Source organism: Periplaneta americana, chromosome 6 (genome assembly GCF_040183065.1).
Source record: "Periplaneta americana isolate PAMFEO1 chromosome 6, P.americana_PAMFEO1_priV1, whole genome shotgun sequence".
Classification (NCBI taxonomy): Eukaryota; Metazoa; Arthropoda; class Insecta; order Blattodea; family Blattidae; genus Periplaneta; species Periplaneta americana.
This window is the reverse complement of record NC_091122.1, coordinates 102,466,192-102,491,148: the sequence shown is the minus strand read 5'-3', so window position 1 is coordinate 102,491,148 and position 24,957 is coordinate 102,466,192. Positions and strand designations below refer to the sequence as shown.

At 37.0% G+C, this 24,957-nt stretch overlaps 1 protein-coding gene across 1 annotated transcript; it reads left to right on the top strand.

The window, feature by feature from the left end:
• The first annotated feature begins 280 nt into the window (after window positions 1–280).
• LOC138701576 (uncharacterized) lies at window positions 281–22,372 on the top strand. The gene is made up of 2 exons (XM_069828606.1): window positions 281–406; window positions 18,979–22,372. The coding sequence occupies exon 2, from the start codon at window positions 18,982–18,984 to the stop codon at window positions 21,559–21,561; it is 2,580 nt and encodes an 859-aa protein (XP_069684707.1). The 5' UTR covers window positions 281–406; window positions 18,979–18,981; the 3' UTR covers window positions 21,562–22,372.
• The last annotated feature ends 2,585 nt before the right edge of the window (window positions 22,373–24,957 follow it).

Here is a 24,957-nt window from a genome sequence, read left to right as displayed (position 1 = left end):
TTCATGCATAGCTCTCGCAGCACTTGTTTGTTTCATTGAGTGCCTGAGTGGCGCTTTCAAATTTTAAATCAGTTTGGTACATCACTTGTACGAATGAGAGGGAAACTGGTAAAAGGTATGTAGGAACCAGAATGTGGGGAAAATGTGTGTTCATCAACCTTGAAAGAAGTGAAAGATAACTACAAGTGACTATAATATAAAATCGCTACGTTTTGAATATTCTGTATGTACGCACGTAGCATTACTATTGTTTACTAATTTCTGTTAATATTTCAGATGCCGATCAACAATAGCAAATCTTGTCAACTGGTCTGGGTGTGATAATGCAATCATGTGCCTGAATGTGACATTTTTGTGTCGCGTTTGAAATTTACTGGACAACAAGTAGCACATCATTTTAAAGACGGTAAGCGGTTACATTGTAGTAAACTTGATACATATGTATTTTAATATTACTCATCACAACATATTATCACAGTCACGAAGCTTGAGTTGTCGAGGGTACTAGGAACAATAGACTGTGCCGGTACTATTTCGCATTGTCTTTGATGAGGCGGTAGTAGCGATCCTAGTGGTTAGCAACTATCTATGGATGCATATTTACTACGTATTGAGCTTCGTGATTGTATATACTAGTCTGTCATATCATGCAGTCGATCGCAGTAATGTACATTACGTGGAGATAGGTGAAAAGTACAATATTATATTCACAATGACAAGTTGATTTATTTAATTGTTCCCATTCACTACATTGAACATTCAAGGATTTTAGCGGCAACCATATCAGTTTCAAAATAATGGTCACTATAAAATGATAATGTACAGAGTGGAAGTGAAATAACCTTGCACATTGAAAGGGACGATAGGGCACACGAATAGAAAACCTGCTATATATTAAGTTTTGTGATTAAATGCACGGTTAATTAGAAAATTAAGTTGGAAGTTTCAGCAGTCTGGCAATATCGCCGCTAACACGCTGTTCTCGTAATACAGATGTAAGAGGTCAATGAACTCGGTCTGTCTCGTTATACTTGTTTTTTTTTTTTTTGAAAGATGGATCATGACAGGAGCGCTGCGATCGGAAAAACAACTGAATGTCACATAGCGTGGTAGGCCTGTTGCTATGGTAACAACGGTTGAGTTACCAAACTTACTGTTCCCACGTGGCGAGTGCTTAATAGCTCTCTTGGTGACATTAATTACTGTGAACACTATGTTAGCATTGGTACATTTCGTCTTTGATTCCTTGTCGATTTTTTTTTTATTGTTTTCTTACCTTCGCGTCAATTGAGAGTGGATGTTTTAACGTCAGCCATCTTAACGTCAATTGCAGTGGCGGCTTCTCAAGGAGGTTGCAGGTTTGTACACCCCCCAGTAATGTTCCTAATCTACCGGCTTTGTTTCTATTAAAAAAAAAATATATATGTTTTGTCCATGTATTGTGGGTCCCTATCACCACGGCATGGCGCGTCCTCAGGTTGCGGATAGAGGAGACGGCCTCCAGATATGGAGGGTAGCTGCGAATATATTGAATAAGCAGTCGTGGACAGCCGATAAGGGGTGGTCCTCCAGCTTGGGGGTTGGGCGAAGGGCTAACAACCCATCACCGTAAAAAACAGCTTGTTACGTATCCCTATAATAAGCCTCGGAATAGGACTGATTCTCTGGCACGACAACAGCAAAGGAATAAGGATTTGAGATTTGGCACTTGGAACGTAACTAGTCTTTATAGAACAGGAGGGGTGACATTAGTAGCTAAAGAACTAGCTAGATATAGAATAGACTTCGTAGGAGTACAAGAGGTTAGGTTAGATGGGAATGGCATATCACAAGTAGGAGATTACTTGTTGTATTATGAGGAAGGAAACAATAATCACCAATTAGGAACAGGATTCTTTGTTCATAAAAGAATAAAATCAGCAGTAAAAAAGGTCGAATTTATCAGTGACAGGTTATCATATTTAGTACTTAAGGGTAGATGGTGCGACATCATAGTTATAAATGCTCACGCCCCTACAGAAGAGAAAGACGACCATATAAAGAATAGCTTCTATGAGGAATTGGAACATACTTTTGATCAGTTCCCTAGATATCACATGAAAATTTTATTGGGGGATTTCAATGCTAAAGTAGGACGGGAGGATATTTTTAGACCAACTATTGGAAAAGAGAGCCTACACGCAATTAGTAGTGACAATGGAGTTAGATTAGTCAACTTTGCCACATCGAAAAATTTAATTGTCAAAAGTACAACATTCCCCCATAAGGATATACATAAATATACTTGGACTTCTCCAGATGGATTGACACACAACCAAATAGATCACATCTTGATAGATAAACGGAGACATACTAGTATAGTAGATATTCGAACTTTCAGGGGTGCAGACTGTAATTCTGACCATTATTTGGTGATTGGAGAATTAAGAGAAAGATTATCAGTAGCCAAGCAAGTAGAGCAACAAGTTAATATTAGAAGATTCAATATTCCGAAATTAAAGGACGAGGAAGCTAAGCAAAATTATCAGGTCGAAATTTCGAATAGGTTTGCCACTTTAGAAAGTTCCGACGAAGTTGAGAAAGAATTAGATGTTAATAGCGTGTGGGAAAATATCAGAGATAGTATCAAAATTGCAGCTGAGCAGAGCATAGGTTATTATGAAACTAAGAAAAAGAAACCGTGGTTTGATGAAGATTGTTGCATGGTAGTAGAAAGAAGGAAACAGGCAAAATTGAAATTCTTACAGGATCCAGTTGAGGAGAAGAGAGATAATTATTTCAATGAAAGACGGGAAGCAAGTCGTACACTTAGGAATAAAAAGAGAGGTTACTTGAAGGAAAAACTGAATGAGGTAGAAACAAATAGTAAGAATAAAAACATTCGAGATTTATATAAGGGTATAAAGGAATTTAAGAACGGATATCAGCCAAGGGTAAACGTGATCAAGGATGAGAATGGTGACTTGCTTGCAGACTCTCCATCAATCCTAAACAGATGGAAAAACTATTTTGCGCAACTACTAAATGTACATAGGCCAAATAGAAATGATCGGGACGAAATTGAAATACAAACTGCTGAGCCATTTATACCCGAACCCACGCTTTCAGAAGTCGAAATTGCGATAGAAAATCTGAAAAAGTACAAGTCTCCAGGTATCGATCAAATTCCAGCAGAATTAATACAAGAGGGTGGGAGTGCATTATATAGCGAAATTTATAAACTTGTACTTGCTATTTGGGAAAAGGAAATTGTACCAGAACAATGGAAGGAGTCCATAATTGTACCTATTTTTAAAAAGGGGGACAAAACCAACTGTGGTAACTTTCGAGGAATATCACTTTTGTTGACGTCGTACAAAATTTTGTCCAATATTCTTTTGAGAAGATTAACTCCGTACGTAGATGAAATTATTGGGGATCATCAGTGCGGTTTTCGGCGTAATAGATCGACTATTGATCAGATTTTTTGTATTCGACAGATAATGGAGAAAAAATGGGAGTATAAGGGTACAGTACATCAGTTATTCATAGATTTCAAAAAGGCTTATGACTCGGTTAAGAGGGAAGTATTATATGATATTCTTATTGAATTTGGTATTCCCAAGAAACTAGTTCGATTAATTAAAATGTGTCTCAGTGAAACATACAGCAGAGTCCGTATAGGTCAGTTTCTATCTGATGCTTTTCCAATTCACTGCGGGCTAAAGCAAGGAGATGCACTATCACCTTTCCTTTTTAACTTTGCTCTAGAATATGCCATTAGGAAAGTTCAGGATAACAGGCAGGGTTTGGAATTGAACGGGTTACATCAGCTTCTTGTCTATGCGGATGACGTGAATATGTTAGGAGAAAATACACAAACGATTAGGGAAAACACGGAAATTTTACTTGAAGCAAGTAGAGCGATCGGTTTGGAAGTAAATCCCGAAAAGACAAAGTATATGATTATGTCTCGTGACCAGAATATTGTACGAAATGGAAATATAAAAATTGGAGATTTATCCTTCGAAGAGGTGGAAAAATTCAAATATCTTGGAGCAACAGTAACAAATATAAATGACACTCGGGAGGAAATTAAACGCAGAATAAATATGGGAAATGCGTGTTATTATTCGGTTGAGAAGCTCTTATCATCCAGTCTGCTGTCGAAAAATCTGAAAGTTAGAATTTATAAAACAGGTATATTACCGGTTCTTCTGTATGGTTGTGAAACTTGGACTCTCACTCTGAGAGAGGAACGTAGGTTCAGGGTGTTTGAGAATAAGGTGCTAAGGAAAATATTTGGGGCTAAGCGGGATGAAGTTACAGGAGAATGGAGAAAGTTACACAACACAGAACTGCACGCATTGTATTCTTCACCTGACATAATTAGGAACATTAAATCCAGACGTTTGAGATGGGCAGGGCATGTAGCACGTATGGGCGAATCCAGAAATGCATATAGAGTGTTAGTTGGGAGACCGGAGGGAAAAAGACCTTTAGGGAGGCCGAGACGTAGATGGGAGGATAATATTAAAATGGATTTGAGGGAGGTGGGGTATGATGATAGAGACTGGATTAATCTTGCACAGGATAGGGACCGATGGCGGGCTTATGTGAGGGCGGCAATGAACCTTCGGGTTCCTTAAAAGCCATTTGTAAGTAAGTATATATATGTTTTGTACGTCTACAGGAGCCTTCGAGCCTCTTGGTTTGCAAAGATGTTGAAAACCTATGAAAGGTAGTTTATTGAGATGTTCGGCTAATGGCGGGGACAGGGGATTAGAGGCGTGGTCTACTGCTTTCCTCATTGAGAACGGTTTGTCGCACTCCCTGAGATGGACACCAACGTCAGTGCAGAAGAAACTAAATTCACTGAAAGTATCTGTTTCAACTAGACATTTGTCCAAAGTAATAAGCATGAAAAATGTATTCATTCGACTTGTGCAATGAGCAGTCGCATATTTCGCACATTACTTTCTGAATCTGCATGCACACAAACGGCACAATACATAAAGGAGCTTGTATTTTGATTTAAAGTTGTAAGAGTTGTCGTTCTGACAATAAGTGCTGCTATCTCCCGACGGCCTACGAAAGCTGCATTTGAATTTTATGAACGAAAACGTTCCACTTGGTACTTGGTAGCATTCTGATGACGATTCTGTGCTCAAATGTTTTTCATGGGGGTAAATCGCAATATAGAGAGCTCCGCCCACGACACCTTCCACTTTTGGACTTTCTGAATAAATACAGTAGGTATGCTTGTATTTAGTCATTTTATTTATTAATTGCACATAAATAAGCCTTATATGTATACCCCCTCAGGTATACACGGGTTTAAACTTCAAAGTAAAGTATGTTTAACTCCTCTTCGATATCCATTGTGCACCACCATATTTTCAAACCACCAGCCGCCACTGGTCAATTGCTAGCTTCCATCAGCTGGCAGCGTGGTAGTCCATAATGGCAACATAGCACTGTAGTTCCAAGTTCGGCCACTTAACTGTCATGTCCCATTTTTATAAAAAAACAGGTATAGGGGTAGCTCAGTTGGTAGAGCAACTGGCTACGGACTGGAAGATCCGGGGTTCGATCCCGAGTGGTGACGGAATTTTTCTCGTTGCCAAAATTTCAGAACGGCCCCGAGGTTCACTCAGCCTCCTATAAAATTGAGTACCGCGTCTTTCCCGGGGGTAAAAGGCGGTCAGAGCGTGGTGCCGACCACACCACCTCATTCTAGTGCCGAAGTCATGGAAAACATGGGGCTCTACCTCCATGCCCCCAAGTGCCTTCATGGCATGTGACGGAGCTACTCTCTGGCTACGACATCGTGCAGTGGCTTGAAATTAGTGATTTTAAAATTAAATTTACACGAAAACGCTATTGAAATCATGGAACCCAGAAATGTGTTAATAGTTATGTTTTTATCATAATTATTCTTTAAAATCCGCTTAGACCTTGAAGGTCTTACAGTTGGACGAAAAGAAAGTTAAAAATAATAACATTTCCGTGCACTGAATAGTAATCATCTCCCTGTCCACTATAATATGTTCTATACAGAGTTCCACCACCTTTTTCTCCAGAAGAAAAGTACTGACTGTAAGTAACTATAATATGTTGAAATTGTACACAACTGATTGTAAACTCCACTAACATCCGCGCTTCACCGGAACGAATGGAATGGAATGAAATTTTCGGGAGGGGGCACTGCGACCTATTACTATCTATTGCGCTAACCCTCAAGCTAGGTTGACTATACTAAGGTTCGTTGCGTACCCAGCTTTCGAGTAGCAACACCCTTCGTCCCTAGGCCAACTCCATCCGTGCGTCGCCAGCCGGCGATCGGGGACTGCTATGGAATAATGACGAAATGAAGGAAAGGTAACGGAATGATGAACAGAGCCTTCGCCTAGCCGTCCACTGGCACCGTGATTAGGCCGTATACTGGACGACCGGCAGAAGAGCCGATCGATCGTCCACTGGAGCCGACGCTTCGGCCTCAATTACCAGTTGTATGTCCTCGTGCTACATGCTTATACTTAATACATACATACATACATACATACATACATACATACATACATACATACATACATACATCGGCGTGGCTTAGTCGGTTAAGGCGCTTGCCTGCAGGTCTGAAGTTGCGCTCGGGCGCGGGTTCGATCCTCGCTTGGGCTGATTACCTGGTTGGGTTTTTCCGAGGTTTTCCCCAACCGTAAGTTGAATGCCAGGTAATCTATGGTGAATCTTCGGCTTATTTCACCAAATACCATCTCGCTATCACCAATCTCATCGACGCTAAATAACCTCGTAGTTGATACAGCGTCATGAAATAACCAACTAAAAAATACATACATACATACATACATACATACATACATACATACATACATACATACATACATACATACATACATACATACATACATACATACATACATACATACAAATTGCTTTTAAGGAACGCGCAGGTTCATTGTCGCTATCACATAAGCCCGCCATCGGTCCCTATCCTGTGCAAGATTAATTCAGTCTCTATCATCATATCCCACCTCTCTGAAATCCATTTTAATATTATTCTCCCATTTACGTCTCGGCCTCCCCAAAGGTCTTTTTCCCTCCGGCCTCCCAATTAACACTCTATATGCATTTCTGGATTCGCCCATACGTGCTACATGCTCTGCCCATCTCAAACGTCTGGATTTAATGATCCTAATTATGTCAGATGAAGAAGCTGATGTAACCCGTTCAATTCCAAACCCTCTCTGTTATCCTGAACTTTCGTAATGGCCTATTCTAGAGCGAAGTTAAAAAGTAAAGGTGATAGTGCATCTCCTTGCTTTAGCCCGCAGTGAATTGGGAAAAGCATCCGACAGAAAATGGCCAATACGGACTCTGCTATACGCTTCACTGAGACACATTTTAATTAATCGAAGTAGTATCTTTGGATTACCAACTTGTACTGTATAAGAATGGTTTGTTATATAAAACTTCCCTCTTAACAGAGTCATATGCCTTTTTGAAATCTATGAATAACTGATGTACTGTACTCTTATACTCTCATTTTTTCCCAATATCTATCGAATACAAAAAATCTGATCAATAGTCGATCTATTACACCTAAAACCACATTGATGATCTCCAATAAGTTAATTTAGATACGGAGTTAATCTTTTCAAAGAATATTGGACAAAATTTTGTACGACATTCCTCGAAAGTTACTACAGTTAGTCGTGTCTCCCTTCTTACAAATAGGTACAATTATGGACTCCTTCCATTGTTCTGGTACAATTTCCTTTTCCCAAATAGCATTTAGCCTACAAGCTTATAAATTTCGCTAGATAATGGGATTTCACTCTTTTATATTAATTCTGCTGGAATTAGATCGATCTCTGGAGACTTGTACTTTTTCAGATTTTCTATCGCAATTTCGACTTGAGAGAGTGTGGGTTCGGATATAAACGGCTCAGCAGTTTGTTTTCCATCTGTTCAGGACTGAATGAGTGTCCGCAAGCAAGTCACCATTCTCATCCTTGATCACGTTTACACTTGTCTGGTATCCGTTCTTAAATTCCTTTATGCCCTTATATAAATCTCTAATGTTTTTATTCTTACTATGTGTTTCTACCTCATTCAGTTTTTCTTTCAAGTAATCTCTCTTTTTATTCGTAAGTGTACGACTTGCTTCCCGTCTTTAATTGAAATAGGAGTCATTATCTCCATTGGCCTCATCTGGATCCTGTAAGAATTTCAGATTCGTTCCAACCATTGCTTACGGGATTACACAAGCTGGCGCATAGCACGATCGAGAGTAGGTCTCTGTGAGTCATGACAATTTCTGCCGCTAGGTTCGCCTCTCTGCCCTATGAAATGATGAATAGTACCATTACAAAGCATTGTGCATCGTGAAAATAGTTCGATTAATTGTGCATTACTGATTGAGTACAATATTATAAATATGCCAAGCATATTACAGTGTTATTTGAAGTTTGTTCAGCTAAGTTATATTCGAAAATTGTCTGTGTTTTGCTATGTGAAGAACTCGGTACCAACAGGTCGTATCTTTATAGGTTAAGGTAAATGTCAAAGTTCTCTCATATAACAAGCAATGCTATGTTAAAAGTGGCGAATTGCATTTTCCGACTCTCGAATGATGTGACCCGAAATGTAAAATAATTTCATGCATTGTTTCACTTACCAAGCATTACTGATATAGGCCTAATGAAAATGTGAATGACGTGATGTAAACATTGAAGATAATGTTGTTACTGTTTTCCCTTTCTCTTTTAGAAAATACCGACAAAAGTAATGAATTATCTTCATGCTGTACTTATTAGGTAATTAATGTGTATTTGTCTGTATTTTAGACCTGTGTATTGTTACGTAATTATCAGTGAATTAGGTTAGAGAACTTAACAAGGTTAGTATGAGATTAGGTAATGCACCTCAAACTGTAACTAATAATGGCTGCTGCCGAAATAGGCTGAGGTGGTTATCGTGTGAAACAAATTATATCTGGAATACCGGTATCTAGTTTTATTATATACGGATACGTAAAGTTTTTTTTTTTTTAGCATGTGTTTGTAATTTTGTGAGGTTATGTCTAGCCTAATTTCTTTTTATTCTTGTATCATTACCAATACATTAATTTATTTTATATTCATTTCAAGTGTTACATCTATGGTGGCAACTCTACTTATGTTAGGATATGAAGTAACAATATATATTCAACTTCATCATTTGCTAAAAATGACGTATGTGTTCGACTCATTCCATCGTCATTTCTTCTTATGTATGTGAACCACGTTCGTTCTAAAAGTGCTACAATAAATGAACACTATAGACAACGTGATGGAACAATTTACAAGTTACTGTTAAAATGCTCAACATTTTCAAGTGGTGCTATACCCATTGTTTCAAAATGTACATACATATTTTTACATTTCTATAAGAGGTGTCATAAATTATTTCAGCATATTTGTAAATTCTTCAAAATTAATCCTTCTAATTAATACCATAAAGTAATGAAATAATATAGCCTAGGCCTATATGTGATTTTATACTACCGGTATTGATGTTGATCTTGGTAAATTAATCCAATTTCACAGTGTTGTCTTTTGTATTATGGTTCATAACAATTATCACAGCATGTACGTGGAAATGTTTTTAAAATAATAAATTCTAGCTCATGATTTTAAGCGGTCGTTTCAATGGGAGGTTATATTGGAAAGATGATCACAAATGGATAATTTACTGCAAGATACAAGAACACTCAATAGATTAATCAGTAGGCCTATAGAAATGTTTTCACCACTGCAAGAAAAAATCGCGCAATAATTATACTTCTCAGTTATTGTGACGTCCGTATTTTTTTTAAAAAGAGAGGGAAAAGTTAGGCCTTCTTGCAAATGCGTAATTATGAATTCAAGGAAATTAAAGATAATGCAGTACCTTAATTAGTTGCAATATCTTATTTAATAACAATATTAATAATATTAGGTGAAAAGGGTAGGCTATAGTGCGTATATGTAAGATGTCAAGTTAATTTATTTCCGGAAATGTTTGGTGTATGAACTGAAGTACAGAGCAGACAGTCCCTCAGTTTATATGTAATATGCAGGGAAAGGATTTATATGTAAATATATATTTACTTATAAAGCTAATATAATTTATATTTTGCATTATCTTTATGTTTCACAATGTGTAGGGTTGAAAAATCCTACTTTTATTTTCCATATTTTTCCATATTTTAGAGTTTAGTACATATTTTCGTTAATTTCCATATATTTTCCATATTTCATATAAAACAGTCCATATTATATTAGGTTTAACAATAAAACAAAACAAAATTCCATTAACTTTTAAAAATACATTTCAACAATAGAGATTTAAACACATGTTCAGTAATCCCTTTAACATCAGAGTTATTTGAAAATTAGCAGTCCTATCAACAATGGGAAAGTAAGTTACAAAACTGTATTAATTTAATTTAAAATTTTTAACAGACTTCAGTTGTGCAGCTCAACAGTTAAATGCCAGTCAGAGTACACATAGGTTCAGTTTTGTAAATCATACTATAAAGACGGTAAATATGCCAAAAGTACGTCATTCAGTCAATTTAAAATCAAAACTAACAAGTTACATTTCAGAATTTAAAGAAGATGGTTTATCAACTGACAATAAAATATTATTTTGTAATTTGTGTCAGTGTGCAGTATCATCTACACAAAAGTTCCTGGTGCAACAACACATTACAACTAGTAAACATCAGGCCAACAAACAACTAAATTCCAAGCAGAGACAATTGTTTTTAACACAACCAACAACATCGAATGTAAGATCTGAGTTTAACATCGACCTGTGCCGTTCTCTCATCTCTGCTGATATTTGTCTCTACAAACTAAAGAATAAGGTCTTCAGGGAATTCCTTGAAAAATATACTCAACATACAATCCCGGATGAGTCAACACTTAGGAAGACGTATGCTCCATCCATCTACGATGAGACAATACAGAAGATAAGAGATGAAATTAAAGATAGTTCAATTTGGGTTTCCATTGATGAGACTCCCGACAAAGAAGGTAGACTTGTTGGTAATGTAGTTATCGGTTTGTTAAGTGAACAATATTCTGAACGAATTCTTTTACATTGTGATGTTCTAGAAAAGTGCAATAACAAAACTATAGTTAAACTGTTCAACGAAGCTATGGGTATCCTGTGGCCAAAGGGTATTATGTACGATAATGTGTTATTCTTTATTAGCGATGCTGCCCCTTATATGGTCAAAGCTGGACAAGCATTATCTGTTGTATATCCTAAATTGACTCATTTTACTTGTGTGGCGCATGCATTTCATCGTGTGGCAGAAGTGGTCAGAGACAATTTCCCTAAAGTAGATTTGTTGATTTCATCAGTGAAAAAAGTATTTCTCAAAGCTCCCAGTAGAGTTAACGTGTTGAAAGAAATGTACCCTGAAATTCCATTGCCACCAAAGCCAATTTTAACTAGATGGGGTACATGGCTAGAAGCAGTTGAATATTATGCCGAACATATAGACTCTATTAACAATGTTCTCCTTGCATTGGACTCTGAAGATGCAGTCTCAATTGCTACTGCGAAAACAGTTACCTGTGACATAAGTGTGAAGAATGACTTAGCTCACATTCAGCATACATTTTCATGCATCATAAAAACGCTCAAAAGTCTCCAAAATAGGCACCTTTCACTATCTGAAAGTTTTGAAATTATAAATAGTACTGTGGAACAACTGAATCGTGGTAGAGGTAAAGTTGCAGATGCAGTAAGAGCTAAGGTGGACACTGTACTTTCAAAAAACCCTGGATATGAAGAACTACAAAAGGTTGTTGCTGTGATGAGTGGTGAATCAACAGTGAAGATTAACTTGGACTTATCCCCAGCAGACATTGTGAAATTGAATTATGTACCAGTTACTTCTTGTGACGTCGAACGCTCTTTTAGTCAGTATAAATCTATCCTCAGAGACAATAGAAGAAGATTCACTTTTCAGCACTTGAAAGAAATGTTTGTAACCTATTGTTATGGTAACAGACAATAAAAATTGTGTTTTGTTGAAACTACATTGGAAGATAAGGTACGTCCATTATATTTTTTGTTTAGTTTGATTAAAATGTACCAATATTTAACGTACATAGTCATTTTTTTATAATTTTAAGTCCATATTTAATTCCATATTTTGGTAAAAATCCATATTTAATTTCATATTTTGGTAAAAATAACTACATATATATTTACATATTTCATATATTTTTAGTCCATATAAATCCGTTCCCTGGTAATATGTTTTAATATCAAGAATGACAGCCTTTTATTGTAATATAATTGAGGAGTAGACGTTTGCAAATTACGTCTATTGTCCATAAAATATTGTACGAAGCATTTAATAAGCAATGATGAGTCCTTTAAATGTCCCAAATGTCAATGTCTTTTAAGTGTTCTGCTATGAATATATAGGGCAGAACAGCGCTCCGAGCGGCGGAATTGGCATTACGAGGGAACCACTTCAGACTCGTTTTTCAAGCTCTATGCGCCAGCTTGTATAATCTCGTAAGCAACGGTTCCAACAAGTGGTTCATGTAACAGTTCATATACGAATCATGGATCATCTTATGCGCAGGGGCTAGTTCAGATCGAAGGCCACGGCCTGGGCAGTGGACTGATCAAGCACAGAGCTGTCAGCCATGGGCGATTGTGAAATGTCAAAAGTATAAAAGTAGTTTGCGTAGTGAAGGGAATGTAATTTTGAAACATGAATGATAAAACCAAACCAGGATTATCCCTGGTTTTCGAGTCAGAGGAACAGTTACAGAAATCACTGGAAAACAATGTTGCCATTATCCATCGCCAGTGTCAAGAGATAGAGGATATTTAAAACATGAATTGGATGCTGTTGCTACAGAGCCTGATATGTTGTTATGTGAAGTTAGTAAATTAAAAAAAAAGTTGGGTATCTGCCCTATGTGATACGGGATTGAAACCAACGAGTTAGAAAGAGAAGAATACTAGAAAGAGAAAGATATAGAGTGGCCATTCCGCCGCCATGTTTCAAGAAAATTGAACGACTGTCCGCCATTAACTTATGCGCCCAAAATAAAGTGGGCGTGGCGATAAGTAACATTGGAATCGCCAGCTGTCAAAATTTCGTTTGCATAAATCAGTTAAACTGAAGTAGAAAAACCTGGTATTTCGTCAAATATGTGCTAGTAACTAATCTAAAAGAAAGACCTTATGTACGCTAAATTCAAAACACTTGAGCTATTCTTAGAAGGAAAGCTTAAAAGAATAACCTAAGCAAAATTTTCATGCACGTATGACATGAAGTCCTAGCAAATATACTGAAGAAAATGTTAATATTCTAGGTTCTTTTAAATGCGACCCGCAAGATTGCCTATAAAATGAACTAGTATGATTAGGATGATTTTATTGAATTGTTTTCCCAATCTCTACACGTTGCAAAACTATTTATTATACCAGAAGATATAGACTGGAAGTAGGCAATAACTGTAGTAAACAACCTTTACCTCCAAGCTTATAACTTGGGTAAAACATGACCAAACACGCTTTCAGTATTTTTTTTTTGTTACAGTAGAGTATAATTATCGAAATATGAACGTGAGGCCAACAGCCGACTGGTCTGTCTGAACCTTTCAAGGGCTGTGATACCACGGATTATTATTACTGTATAATTGAGCACCCACGTGCAATAATGGGGTAAGTAGTTACGAAATATTATATTCATACTTACCCCATTATTGTATGCAGGTCCTTATTTATGTTCTTAAATGTCCTTCCAGTCAAAATACTAACAACAATACGGCCTACCACAGAGTTTTGCATTATATTGGATGCGAGTGTCGAAATACTATTTTAATATTTTATTGCTATTACTGGGTTTGAAACGGAATTGTTGCGGTTTTATCCGTATTTAGTTTAACTTTATTACTAGTGAACCATTTATTTGATTAATAGTTTTTCTTTGAAATAGGCCTACTTTTTTATAAGCTACAGCTCATCGTCTTCTTCTATAAGCAGTAAGGACACAAGGAGCAGAAATAAAGGATGCCGGTGTCGAAATACAATTTTAATATTTTATTGCTATTTTTTTTTTCACTGGGTCTGAAACGGAATTGTAGTGGTCTTATCCGTATTTAGTTTAAGTACATTACTAGTGAACCATTTATTTGATTTATCGTTTGTCTTCGAAATAGGCCTACTTTTTATAAGCTACAGCTCATCGTCTTCTCTGTAAGCAGGACGGACACAAGCTGTAAAGAATATTACTTAATTTTGTTCATTAAGAAAGCACTCAACACTTAAAGATTTTTTCTTCAGAAAATATATTAATTATGGGTACATATTAAATGTAAGAGAAAAACACTTTTCAATAATTTCAAATATAATAATAAAAATAATACATTGCAATTACTTACGCATTAGGTATACAACAGAGAAACCTACATTTTACCTTTAGAAAACAAAGATTTGTTAAATCAGCGGGTAAAAAACACGACAAGGGTTAAATGGCATCCCATGAAACACAGCTTCCTATGCTCTCCACATTCAGAAGACAAATAAAAAGCGGCAAAAAGAATGGGCCGACTCTTGGTCGATAGAAATGCTAAGTTCTATCGCGCGGTTCACTCGTGTAAACGTAACCCGCTGCAAGGCATTGCTGTGGTGTCTTTTCATTGAAAGTCGTCCTCGTCCGTCGAAAGTCTATAATGTAGTAAACGTTACGAGCAGTGTGTGGCCCAGTGGTAGAGTAAACGCAAGAAGAGCTTGTCACGGTAAGCTGCGCGAACTTTCGGAAACGTTCGGCTGCACTCGCCCTCGCTTTGATTTGATTGGCAAACTGTCGTCAGTTCTCAGTCGTCTGCTGGCTTCATGTTTCAAGTGAGATTTATCACAGCGCATGTAACGTAACCTAAATCTTGTTGCAGAGTAACTAATAACGTAACATTGTTGAACATACAGAAGCACGATTTTTTTTACATATAAAATCACTGAATGAAATGACAAAGGTGTTATAAGAAATATGTAATAATTGATATTTGACTTTGTAATAAAACACTAATAACTAATACTATGTGATTTTATTCAAATGTTCCGATAACTAGTGTACTATGGTCGGTTTATTTTAATCTGTATATACTCCTTATGTTACGAGCGGAGACTGTTTCGTTTTTCATAAATTTATGAACGTTATAAATAATTCCCTAGTTTGACTGTGTAACGTTTTATTAGCACTTCCTAATTTAGAGCAAAACTGGGGGCATTGTTAAGTACACAGAATGTTATACAGAACTCTGTTATTTAACAAACACACTTTGAACTCTTTAAAACTCCTGATATCAGGGATCAAACGCAAAATATATGTAACGCAAACGCTGGCTTCTACCCGCTCTGCACAGCAACATTCCACGACACGAACAGTTCAAGACCGTGCTTTCGAATGCGCCCTGTAATCAGCATTAGGTGATTCATAGCAGCCCTGTAACGAGCATGGCGGCACGAGGACCGAATATCGTTCTCTGCGCATCAGTCAAATGGGCAAGCTTTCTTTGCGCTTCCTCTAAGAAGTCTAACATCGTACCAGAGGTAGTGAGTTCGCCTCCCGGTACGGTAAAATTATTATTATTTTTATTTTAACTTTTACTTAATTTATTAGTTTAAATGTAAAATGGCATATTTGTTAACAAACTTCGTTATGCCTGCCTTGTAAAAATATTATTGCCCATCACCTGTGGGCTATTAATAGGTGAGACCTGGCCTGTATAAACAAAAATACTTGTTTCACATCCTAAAAAGCCGGACGCATATCAAACACAAATACATAATTAAATTAACAAAAACAAACAATTTTTTAATATATTAACAAAACAAGGCCTGTGATGGGGACTAGTATCTCGTCCACAAACCACCTGCGTCAACAACTGCCCTCATTCTGCGCGGCATGAAGTCCACAAGATTACGGAACATGTCTAAATTCTTGGCCATCTCCTCCCACGCATCTAGAACTCTGTCCCACAATTCCTCAGGTGTCCTAACGGGTGGTCGTTCTGCCCAATTAGAGCGTAGGATCCTTTTGACTGCAGCACACAAATTCTGAATCGGATTCATATCTGGTGAATTTGGAGGCCAGTCGACTGGGTCGACATCAAGCCTCCTCGTAAACCATCTTTGAATCCGGTTGGCGGTGTGTATCGGATGATTATCCTGCTGGAAGAAAAAAGTGTTCCTTCTGGATATCGTTTTCGGGCGGAAGGGATCATTACGTTTGCCAAAATGTGTTCGTAGACTTCTGCCGTAAACCGCCCGTGGATGCGTTCCAGAAGTCCTGCCCCATCGTATGACATCCGCCCCCAACACGCGACCCTCACGCAACCCGACTTGTTAATAATTCGTCTCACGAAGCGTTCATCGTATCGGTGGCCATTCATACAATAAACTAGGGCAGTACTATCGTTGCTATTGGAGACAATTACCTTGTGGGAGAAAATGACATTTCTCCAATCGAAGTCCTGTCGGAGAGTAGCATACGCAGAATAACCTATGCGAACCAGGGCAATGAGTCATTGTTTCTGTGCCATCTTAAAGCGTAATGACGAGACAGAACGTTGTATTAACCGATAGCAGTATTGCTTGAAAGAAAGAGGGAGGTTTATTATTTGAGTTTGGGCATATTCTAAGAGATATCGCCACATAATTTTAGCTTTGCGAGACACATATGATGGCAAATTTGTAATTAAAAAAATAGATTGGGGGAGATTCGAACCTTGAGCTACTACTATGAACTTGTCCAATAGACCAATGCCGTAACGACTTACGCTACTGTGACTGTTACTATCATTTCGGCATAATACGTGGTTTTCCTGTTCATATTCGCTCCGGTTGATTTTGCATTTGTCAATTTTATTATTATTTCACTCTTTCAAGGGCCCTGATGTGTCTAGAATCAACCCGCCATTCGATTTTATTACATATTTTAGACTCTTAAACAAAATACAGCAAATTTAAATGGTTTAATTATGTGTTACCTAGTGAACTATGGGTTTGACGAGACAAGGATGCGCAATGTTATGTCTCTGGAACTTATAAATTGTTGGCCGGTCCATTCTTTTTTGCCGCTAAGTGTACATGACAAGGAGTAGGAGGCAGTTGTTGACAAGGCAGTACAAACAATTGCTGGTTTTCCTGCACATTTACAGAACAATATGAACTCCAGATCCTCACCTACGAAACGTAAAGCTTATGATATAATGAAGACAGTGTTAATTTCAATTTTTTTTTTCAAGAAAATGCAATTGACCAAAACTACAGTAAATAATTTAGGGACTTGAACAATAGGTTGTGTGAAACTGCATCATCAATTATAAACAAGTGTTTTGATGGAGTACTGAAAGAACTTCTAGAAATTAACAGCTCGGAGAGACACCATTTGTCTCGTTTCATATTTATTATCCACTGTTTCAACAGTCCTTTTTTTTTTCAAAGGGAAACTGTAAGAAAAGAAAAATACTGTACACACCGCATGGTATGCCAGGCGTTGTTACACATTTATGCATGAAAAAAAAATGCTGCTAATTAACAAAACTATGGACTTAACTTCATAAAATTTACATTAAAAATGATATATCAGTTGTCTTTTTCCTTTTGACATTGCCGTTATATGCAGAACACACAACAGACATGTTTTTTCTTTGTTTTTTCGTAGTTCTTACCTCCGTATACACAATGTTGTAAGCAGTCGAATTTTTACAACGGTGGGCGCCGTGTTTCGCGGTGGTACCGCAAAGAGCGCTGTACAGGACAACATGGCCACTCTATATTCTTCTCTTTCTATTTCTAACTCGTTGATTGAAACAGAACTGGATGATGTAGGCACCAAGCTCCTACAGTCTCGGCTGCGCGGAACGAGGAAACCGGGGCAAATTGAACGCTGCGCTTGCCGCCATGATGTAGGAGAGCAGACGCATAATAGCAGTACGTAAATCACAATTTAACGCTGTGACGATCTAAAATTGACAGATTATGTCCATTTTCGACGTTTAACGTAAAATTAGGACGAAATAAATATATTCAAAGTTTCATCGATATGGGTCAGAGCATTAAAGGAAAGAAAATACGTACGCAGCAATTGATAGAAAACATGCTCATATATCCATAAATAGGCCTACACGATACACATTATAGAATGTATAATTTTACGTTAATCAGCATATTGTTAGGTTTCAGAGAATGGAAAATTATATTAACATACATTACTCTTAGATCACAAGACGTAAATACATGCACCTTGATTGCACAAGTTCTTATTATAATCAAATTCTTAAGTGAAATAAATATGTGATAATCAGTATAGACCTGTTGTTAAGTTTTAGAGAATCGAAAATTATATTACCGGTACTTTTAGACCACAGGACAAAAGTAACCACGCAAAATATAATGCGCAAAGTTAGCAGAATTACATTGCATTTATAAGTCATTCTTCAATTAATAAAGGGAATGCTATCAATTATAAAAAGTAGTCTACCGGTACCTAATACATTGCAAATAATAGGTAACATGAAGACCTAAAAACTAAACATAATCACATTATGTGGATTTCTTTACATAATATATTGTTATTTTAAATAAATAAATATATGTCATTGCTTGCTGATTGATAGTACGTAATTTTATGCACATATGTTATATCAATAAAATGACATTCCTTGCTTTTTTAATAATATATATCCGGCAAAATATAAACGGGTTATTTGTATGTGAACTATATGCATTTATAACCCCCCAGTTGAAAATTCTAAATTCATTTTTTTAGCATTAGAATAGCCCATTTTCTCTTTACGCTCGAATAATAGAAAAGTAAAAGAAAAGCTTAATCAAATTAATTGTTATTAAATCTCTTCGAACAGGAGCTATGCACGGAGCCTCGTTGGACCTGCTGCTTTGTTGTAGATAATGGAGATGGTGCATATCTTCTTGGGTGAGGACAGTGTCGAAGGCGGCTCGGATGCTACGTCATTCAATTTCCCGTGGGACAGTAACAGGCAGCCCGAATGTGACAATGTGCAGCACAGCCTCTTCTGTGATACAGATGGAACGTCCTGGGGTGGAACATCTTTTGAAGCGAGAATGATCAACAAACCACAAGAGTGGCAAAAATGTTATGGAAATAGCTATGTTGAGACTCCAATAAATGACAGTTCAATCGGCTATGAAACATCGTGGATTAAGAATGTGGACGATCCATCTCAGATTACCACATTGCAAGAGAACCATAGGAATAATAGGTCTCGGTGTGAAACTCGCGAATTACCAAATAATTTGAACACACAAATTTTAGATTCCACGTGTGGAGCAGAGTCAACATTTCACACAAACGAGTTCCATAATACTAATTTAAGATATGGACAGTTAACAAATCTAGACCACGCTCATAAGGATACAATATTTCAGCATCAAGAAGCATACAAATATGACGTCCATCAATACCATACGCATAGTACGAATTTCACTTATGGAGAATTAAATAGTGTGGTACAAGAATATAGCGATATAGAATGTCAACGAAATGAATTCAAATCTGGAAGCAATGTAGAAAAGTCTTATGATTTTCATAATTGTTCTTTAAGTCATGCACAGTTAAACAGCTTGGAGCACGAATATAGGATCACAGGATTTCAACATAACAAAGAGTACAAGTATGAAAGCCATGAAGCTCGAACGTGTGACGTCCATCTTGCGACTGTAGATCACGAACACTTAAAAAGTCCGGAACAACCTTATGGGAGTGCAGTATTTCAACATAACAAAGAGTACAATTCTCAAGGCCATGAAGCTCAAACGTATGACGTTCATCTTGCGACTGTAGGTCACGGATACATAAAAAGCCCGGAACAACCTTATGGAAAAGCAGTATTTCAACATAACAAAGAGTACAAGTCTCAAAGCCATGAAGCTCAGACGTATGACTTTCATCTTGCGACTGCAGATCACGAACACTTAGAAAGCCTGGAACAACCTTATGGGAATGCAGTATTTCAACGTCACGAAGAATACAAGTCTGAAAGCCATGAAACTAAGACGTGTGACGTTCATGTTACGACTGTAGGTCACAGATACTTACAAAGCCTGGAACAACCTTATGGCAATACTGTATTTGAACGTAACGAATACAAGCCTGAAAGCCATGAAGCTCAGACATGTGACGTTCATCTTGCGACAGTAGGTAATGGACACTTAAAAAACCTGGAAAAATCGTATGAGAATGCAGTATTTCAACATGACGAAGAATACAATTCTGAAAGCCATGAAGCTCAGAGATGTGACGTTCATCTTGCGACTGTAGATCACGGACACTTAAAATCCCTGGAACAACCTTATGAGAATGCAGTATTTCAACATAACGAAGAATACACGTCTGAAAACCATGAAACTCAGACATGTGACGTTCATCTTACGACAGTAGGTCGTAGACACTTGAAAAGCTTGGAACAACCTTATGACAATACAATATTTCATCATAACGAATACAAGCCTGAAAGTCATGAAGCTCAGACGTGTGACATTCATCTTGCGATAGTAGGTCATGGACACTTAAAAAGCCTGGAAAAATCTTATGAGAATGCAGTATTTCAACGTGACGGAGAATACAAGTCTGAAAGCCATGAAGCTCAGAGATGTGATGTTCATCTTGCGACAGTAGGTCACGGACACTTAAAAAGTCTGGAACAAGCTTATGGAAATGCAGTATTTGAACGTAACGGTAAATATGAGCCTCAAAATCATAAGTATCAAATATGTGATGTTCACAATGTTAATTTCAGTGATATACAGATAAACAACATGGAAAAAGAGTATAGAGACATAGGATTTCAACGTAATGAAGGAAAGAAGTATAATTGTAATAAGAATGCGACAAATGACTCTCATAATTATGATTTAAGTAATGGACAAGTTAGCCCTATGAAACGCGGATATATAAGCGTAGAATTTCAGCACAATGCAGAAGACAAACTTGTAGACAATGAAAATCGAACGTGTGTTTATAAACGGAAGCATCTAGTTACGAAGAAAGTGGTGGAAACTATTACATCTGCATCTTATGAAGAAACAAATTTAAATGATTTAGAAAAAGTAACGCAAAGCAATGGCTGTGGAAAGATTTCTGGAAAGAAATGTGTATTTGGCAGAATATCTGATAAGCGAAGAATGTTCGCTACAAAGCCTCAGAAGAAAGAAGCTCTTGTATCATCTAAAGATGTGAACAGTGAGACCGACTGTTTGGTTAAGAAGCGGCAGAGGGCTTTCACGGCGCACGACAATCGGGATCTGCTTTTTCGCGCATCGAGATGGCGAAACGTAACTGACACGGACACAGCCTCTCCGGTCAAGAGATGCAAGACCCGCGCTCAAACCTTTACTAATCTCCTGGACGACAAGACTATTCGGCCCATTAAGACGCCGGAAGGAAAAGTCATCATGGAGAAGCCCTCTCAAACCTTCGTTCGACTCCTCGCCAGGAAGTTTCAGAATTGAGAAGATTCATTTACTGACTGATGCGAACATCACTTTCGGTTTAGTAGTGAGACCGTCATGGATCAAAAGTGAATGATTTTACAGTATTAGTACAATTATTCTGTATCTTCATTTTATAAGAACCTTGATTTGTATAGTCTTTATTATTGGAACAACAATAACAGGCCTAATAATAAATTAATAATTATGTTGGTAATAATAATAGTAGACTCTAATAATCAATATTAATCGTCATATCGCATCACCACTACCGCTATTACTGCTAGGTGATTAACGCAGTATTACTTTTTCAATATTTGAAGACTGATTTAGTAGTCTCTTTGAATTGTGAAATATTCAAAGTATGGTAGTATTCTTAGGTTATTAATCTTGGCTACTGTTACAGTCTTTAATAAGTTCATTTGGCTGGTTAAAATTTTAAATTTTGAGATTCCATTTAATCGGATAATTTGTTGTTTAGAATTTCCTGTATATAAGAAAACAGTGTAACATTTGCACGTAGTGTTATGCCATTTCATTACTTTATTTCGAGAGAAAGGAAGGTTTTCTTCTCTTCTCCCTATCCCAAAAGCTTTGGTTATATAAGAGTTGAAAAAGTTAGATGTGTGCTTCAAGGATTTTTGCTTAGCATTTGGCTGAGTGGGAAAAAGAATGGATATCAGTTATTGAATAGTCAGAAGATAAACAGAATATTCTCTGTAAGAAATGTTAATATTATGGAAATAAGATGTGCTATGTGGAGCGGTGTGAAATACAATTCTGTATGTTTATGTGTTTTAAAATAAAGCTGAGGAAATTATAATTGATAGAATTGTTTTCTTTCAGAGTGCCAATCCATTTCAGTGTTTCTTTCACGCACCTCTCGGAGGTGGCTCCCCGGAGCACACTCACTGCACCTCGGAGAAAATCAGAGCAATATTAATGTGAAACTGAAAGTAATTATTTATAACTATTATGGTATAACATTTTAAAACTGTAACTACTATATTCAATTCTGAGTTGGTGACACTAATAAAATTGAAGGCGTTCCGCTGGTCTAATTAGGCACTTATTACTTTGTTTACTGTTTTCATGTGCGTAAAGTTTTGCCGTGACAAAGAGACTGTTCTGTTTGTTGTCTCGACATGTAAAGAAACTGTTCTGGTAAGTAAACTAAACGGGTTCGATGAATAATTTGATTCCCACCCGTAACTATTGCTGTTGTTCATTTATTCCCTTGTAGGTATTGTTTATCTAACCTAGATTTCATCTGAAAGTATTGTTACAGCCCTCGTACTACACTACCACTATCAGCGCGACCGCACACTTCAAAGAGTACATTGACGACTTGATATAAACAAGGATATTGTGCTGAGCGCGTACTATGTCGCACTTACGAGAATTTTTTTAGGCTTGATGTAATGTTAAGTGCATAAAGTGCCACCACTTCTCCACGAGGCGCATTGTGGGTTGATTTGTGATACGAATTAGTACGATATTGAGATATAATATAGTGCATTCCCAGTGAGTGAATAACGGACACTGAGAGCTTTGTGTCTTGAATATTGTTGATTTAAGGGATCATACAGCAGCTTCCTCCGAAGTCATTTGAGAAAGAAAAAAACGTCACTACAATCAACGATGAAAACAGTTGCCTATCATACAGTGAAGTAAAAGGAGGCGAATTTTATAAACTATAACAAAATTTAATGAAAAGTTATATACAAGTTCTGAAAGAGATGGGTTCTTAACTATTATATTCACAGCTTTAAAAAACGCTAAACAAATGGGAAAGCATGAACACACTTCACTTCACACTGTTAAGTGTAGAAATAGGAACTTCAGGCAGTAGATTATGAAGAAACCAATTCAAACTCAATTCTTCAACAGAGTGAAAGTGAAAGAAATTTAAATACAAAAGGCTTAAATATTCTTTTGGAAGGCTTATATTGTTTTTGGTAAAGGAAGAAGTCGTTCACAGTATTAAATAAGAGAGTTTTGATTGAAAGTATTCTTGTCAAATTGAATGATGATTTTAAAATATGAAGATAAGCTCAGAGTGGTAGACCTAATTACAACAGCAAGAATACTGCCTTTGAACTATTGATGTGTATGAGTCAAGTTTTGAGAGCTAAGTTCAAGAAATCATTGAAAATCAGGAAGTTCTCCGTTTCGGCAGCTGAAAATATTTCTTTGAAAAATAAATTGGAGCTGAGTATAATATTCAGAGTTGTGGAGGATAAAGTCCTTTTGGAAAATTTATTTGCAACAGTCAAAATCCCCAGTGGAAAGGTAGAATCTATTGCAGATGCTTATGAGAAGAAGCTGATTGCTATTGAATTATATTATGATAATATCATTGACTTTGGATTTGGTAGTGCTTTGCAATATAGTTGGAAATATTGGAAGTGTGAGAAACAAGCTTTCAGAAAGGGTAAACGAAGAAGTTCTCTACATACACTGTGACACATCTTGTCCCTGGTAGAAATTTTTTCTTGTTTTGAAAGACGTATTTTACGATCTGTTTAGCAATTTACCTAAGAAAGAAAATACAGTATTTTGCATTACATTTAAGCAGTAATCAGTGATCCAATTTTCAAGATTCCAAAATGTATTGAATCGAGATGGCTGTCTTACTAGAGGACAGTGAATGCTGTCTTCAGGAGCTTGAAGTCAATTTTAACGGATTGTGAGAACATCTACAAGGAAGGGGCAGAACTTGCATCACTCACAGAGCGCATGTTGCTGGAAGTCAGAAATGGGAGTTTCTTCAGTACTTGCCATGTGATGAACGAACACTCCTCACTTTCTTACCTCAGCAGTGCTTTGGAAAAGAAGGGTTTGAGTCTGGCTAAAGTCACCCTCCTAATTACTACAACAAAATTGCGCTTGGGGATATTGTAAATCAGTGTGGAAACAATAGTGACTTCCAAAAATGATCGGTGCAAAATAATGAAGTTCGGATCTGAAATGCCCCTGATTGCTGATGAAGACGCGAAGAAAGCATTCAAAGTCATTAAGGATACTGTGAAAGCGTAATCGAAGAAATTGAAGACAGGTTCAACACAGATTAATTGATAAGATATTTGTAAGTCACTTTAAGACCTTTCAGCCATTAAGAGATTTTTACAAGACACAGACGTGAGAATATTTTGTGGAAACTTTCCAATGCTTAATACGGAAAGTGTGCTCGCAGACCTGAAACCCTTCAAATTTGTTTATCAAGGTCATGCTTAATAACTGAACATATAAAACAGATGAAAGTCCATTGGAAAAAATCTTGGAAGCTGACGTGGGGAACTGCGACTTAGGAAAGTTCTGCGAAATCCTTCTTGCCAATTCCGTAAAGACTACCATGGTGGAGAAGTCTTTCAGTACGATGAACAAATTGCTAAGACAAGAAATAGATTACTACCT

Excerpts from the sequence above, each read along its gene's own strand:
- LOC138701576 (XM_069828606.1), top strand. The coding sequence starts at position 18,982 with ATGGAGATGGTGCATATCTTCTTGGGTGAGGACAGTGTCGAAGGCGGC.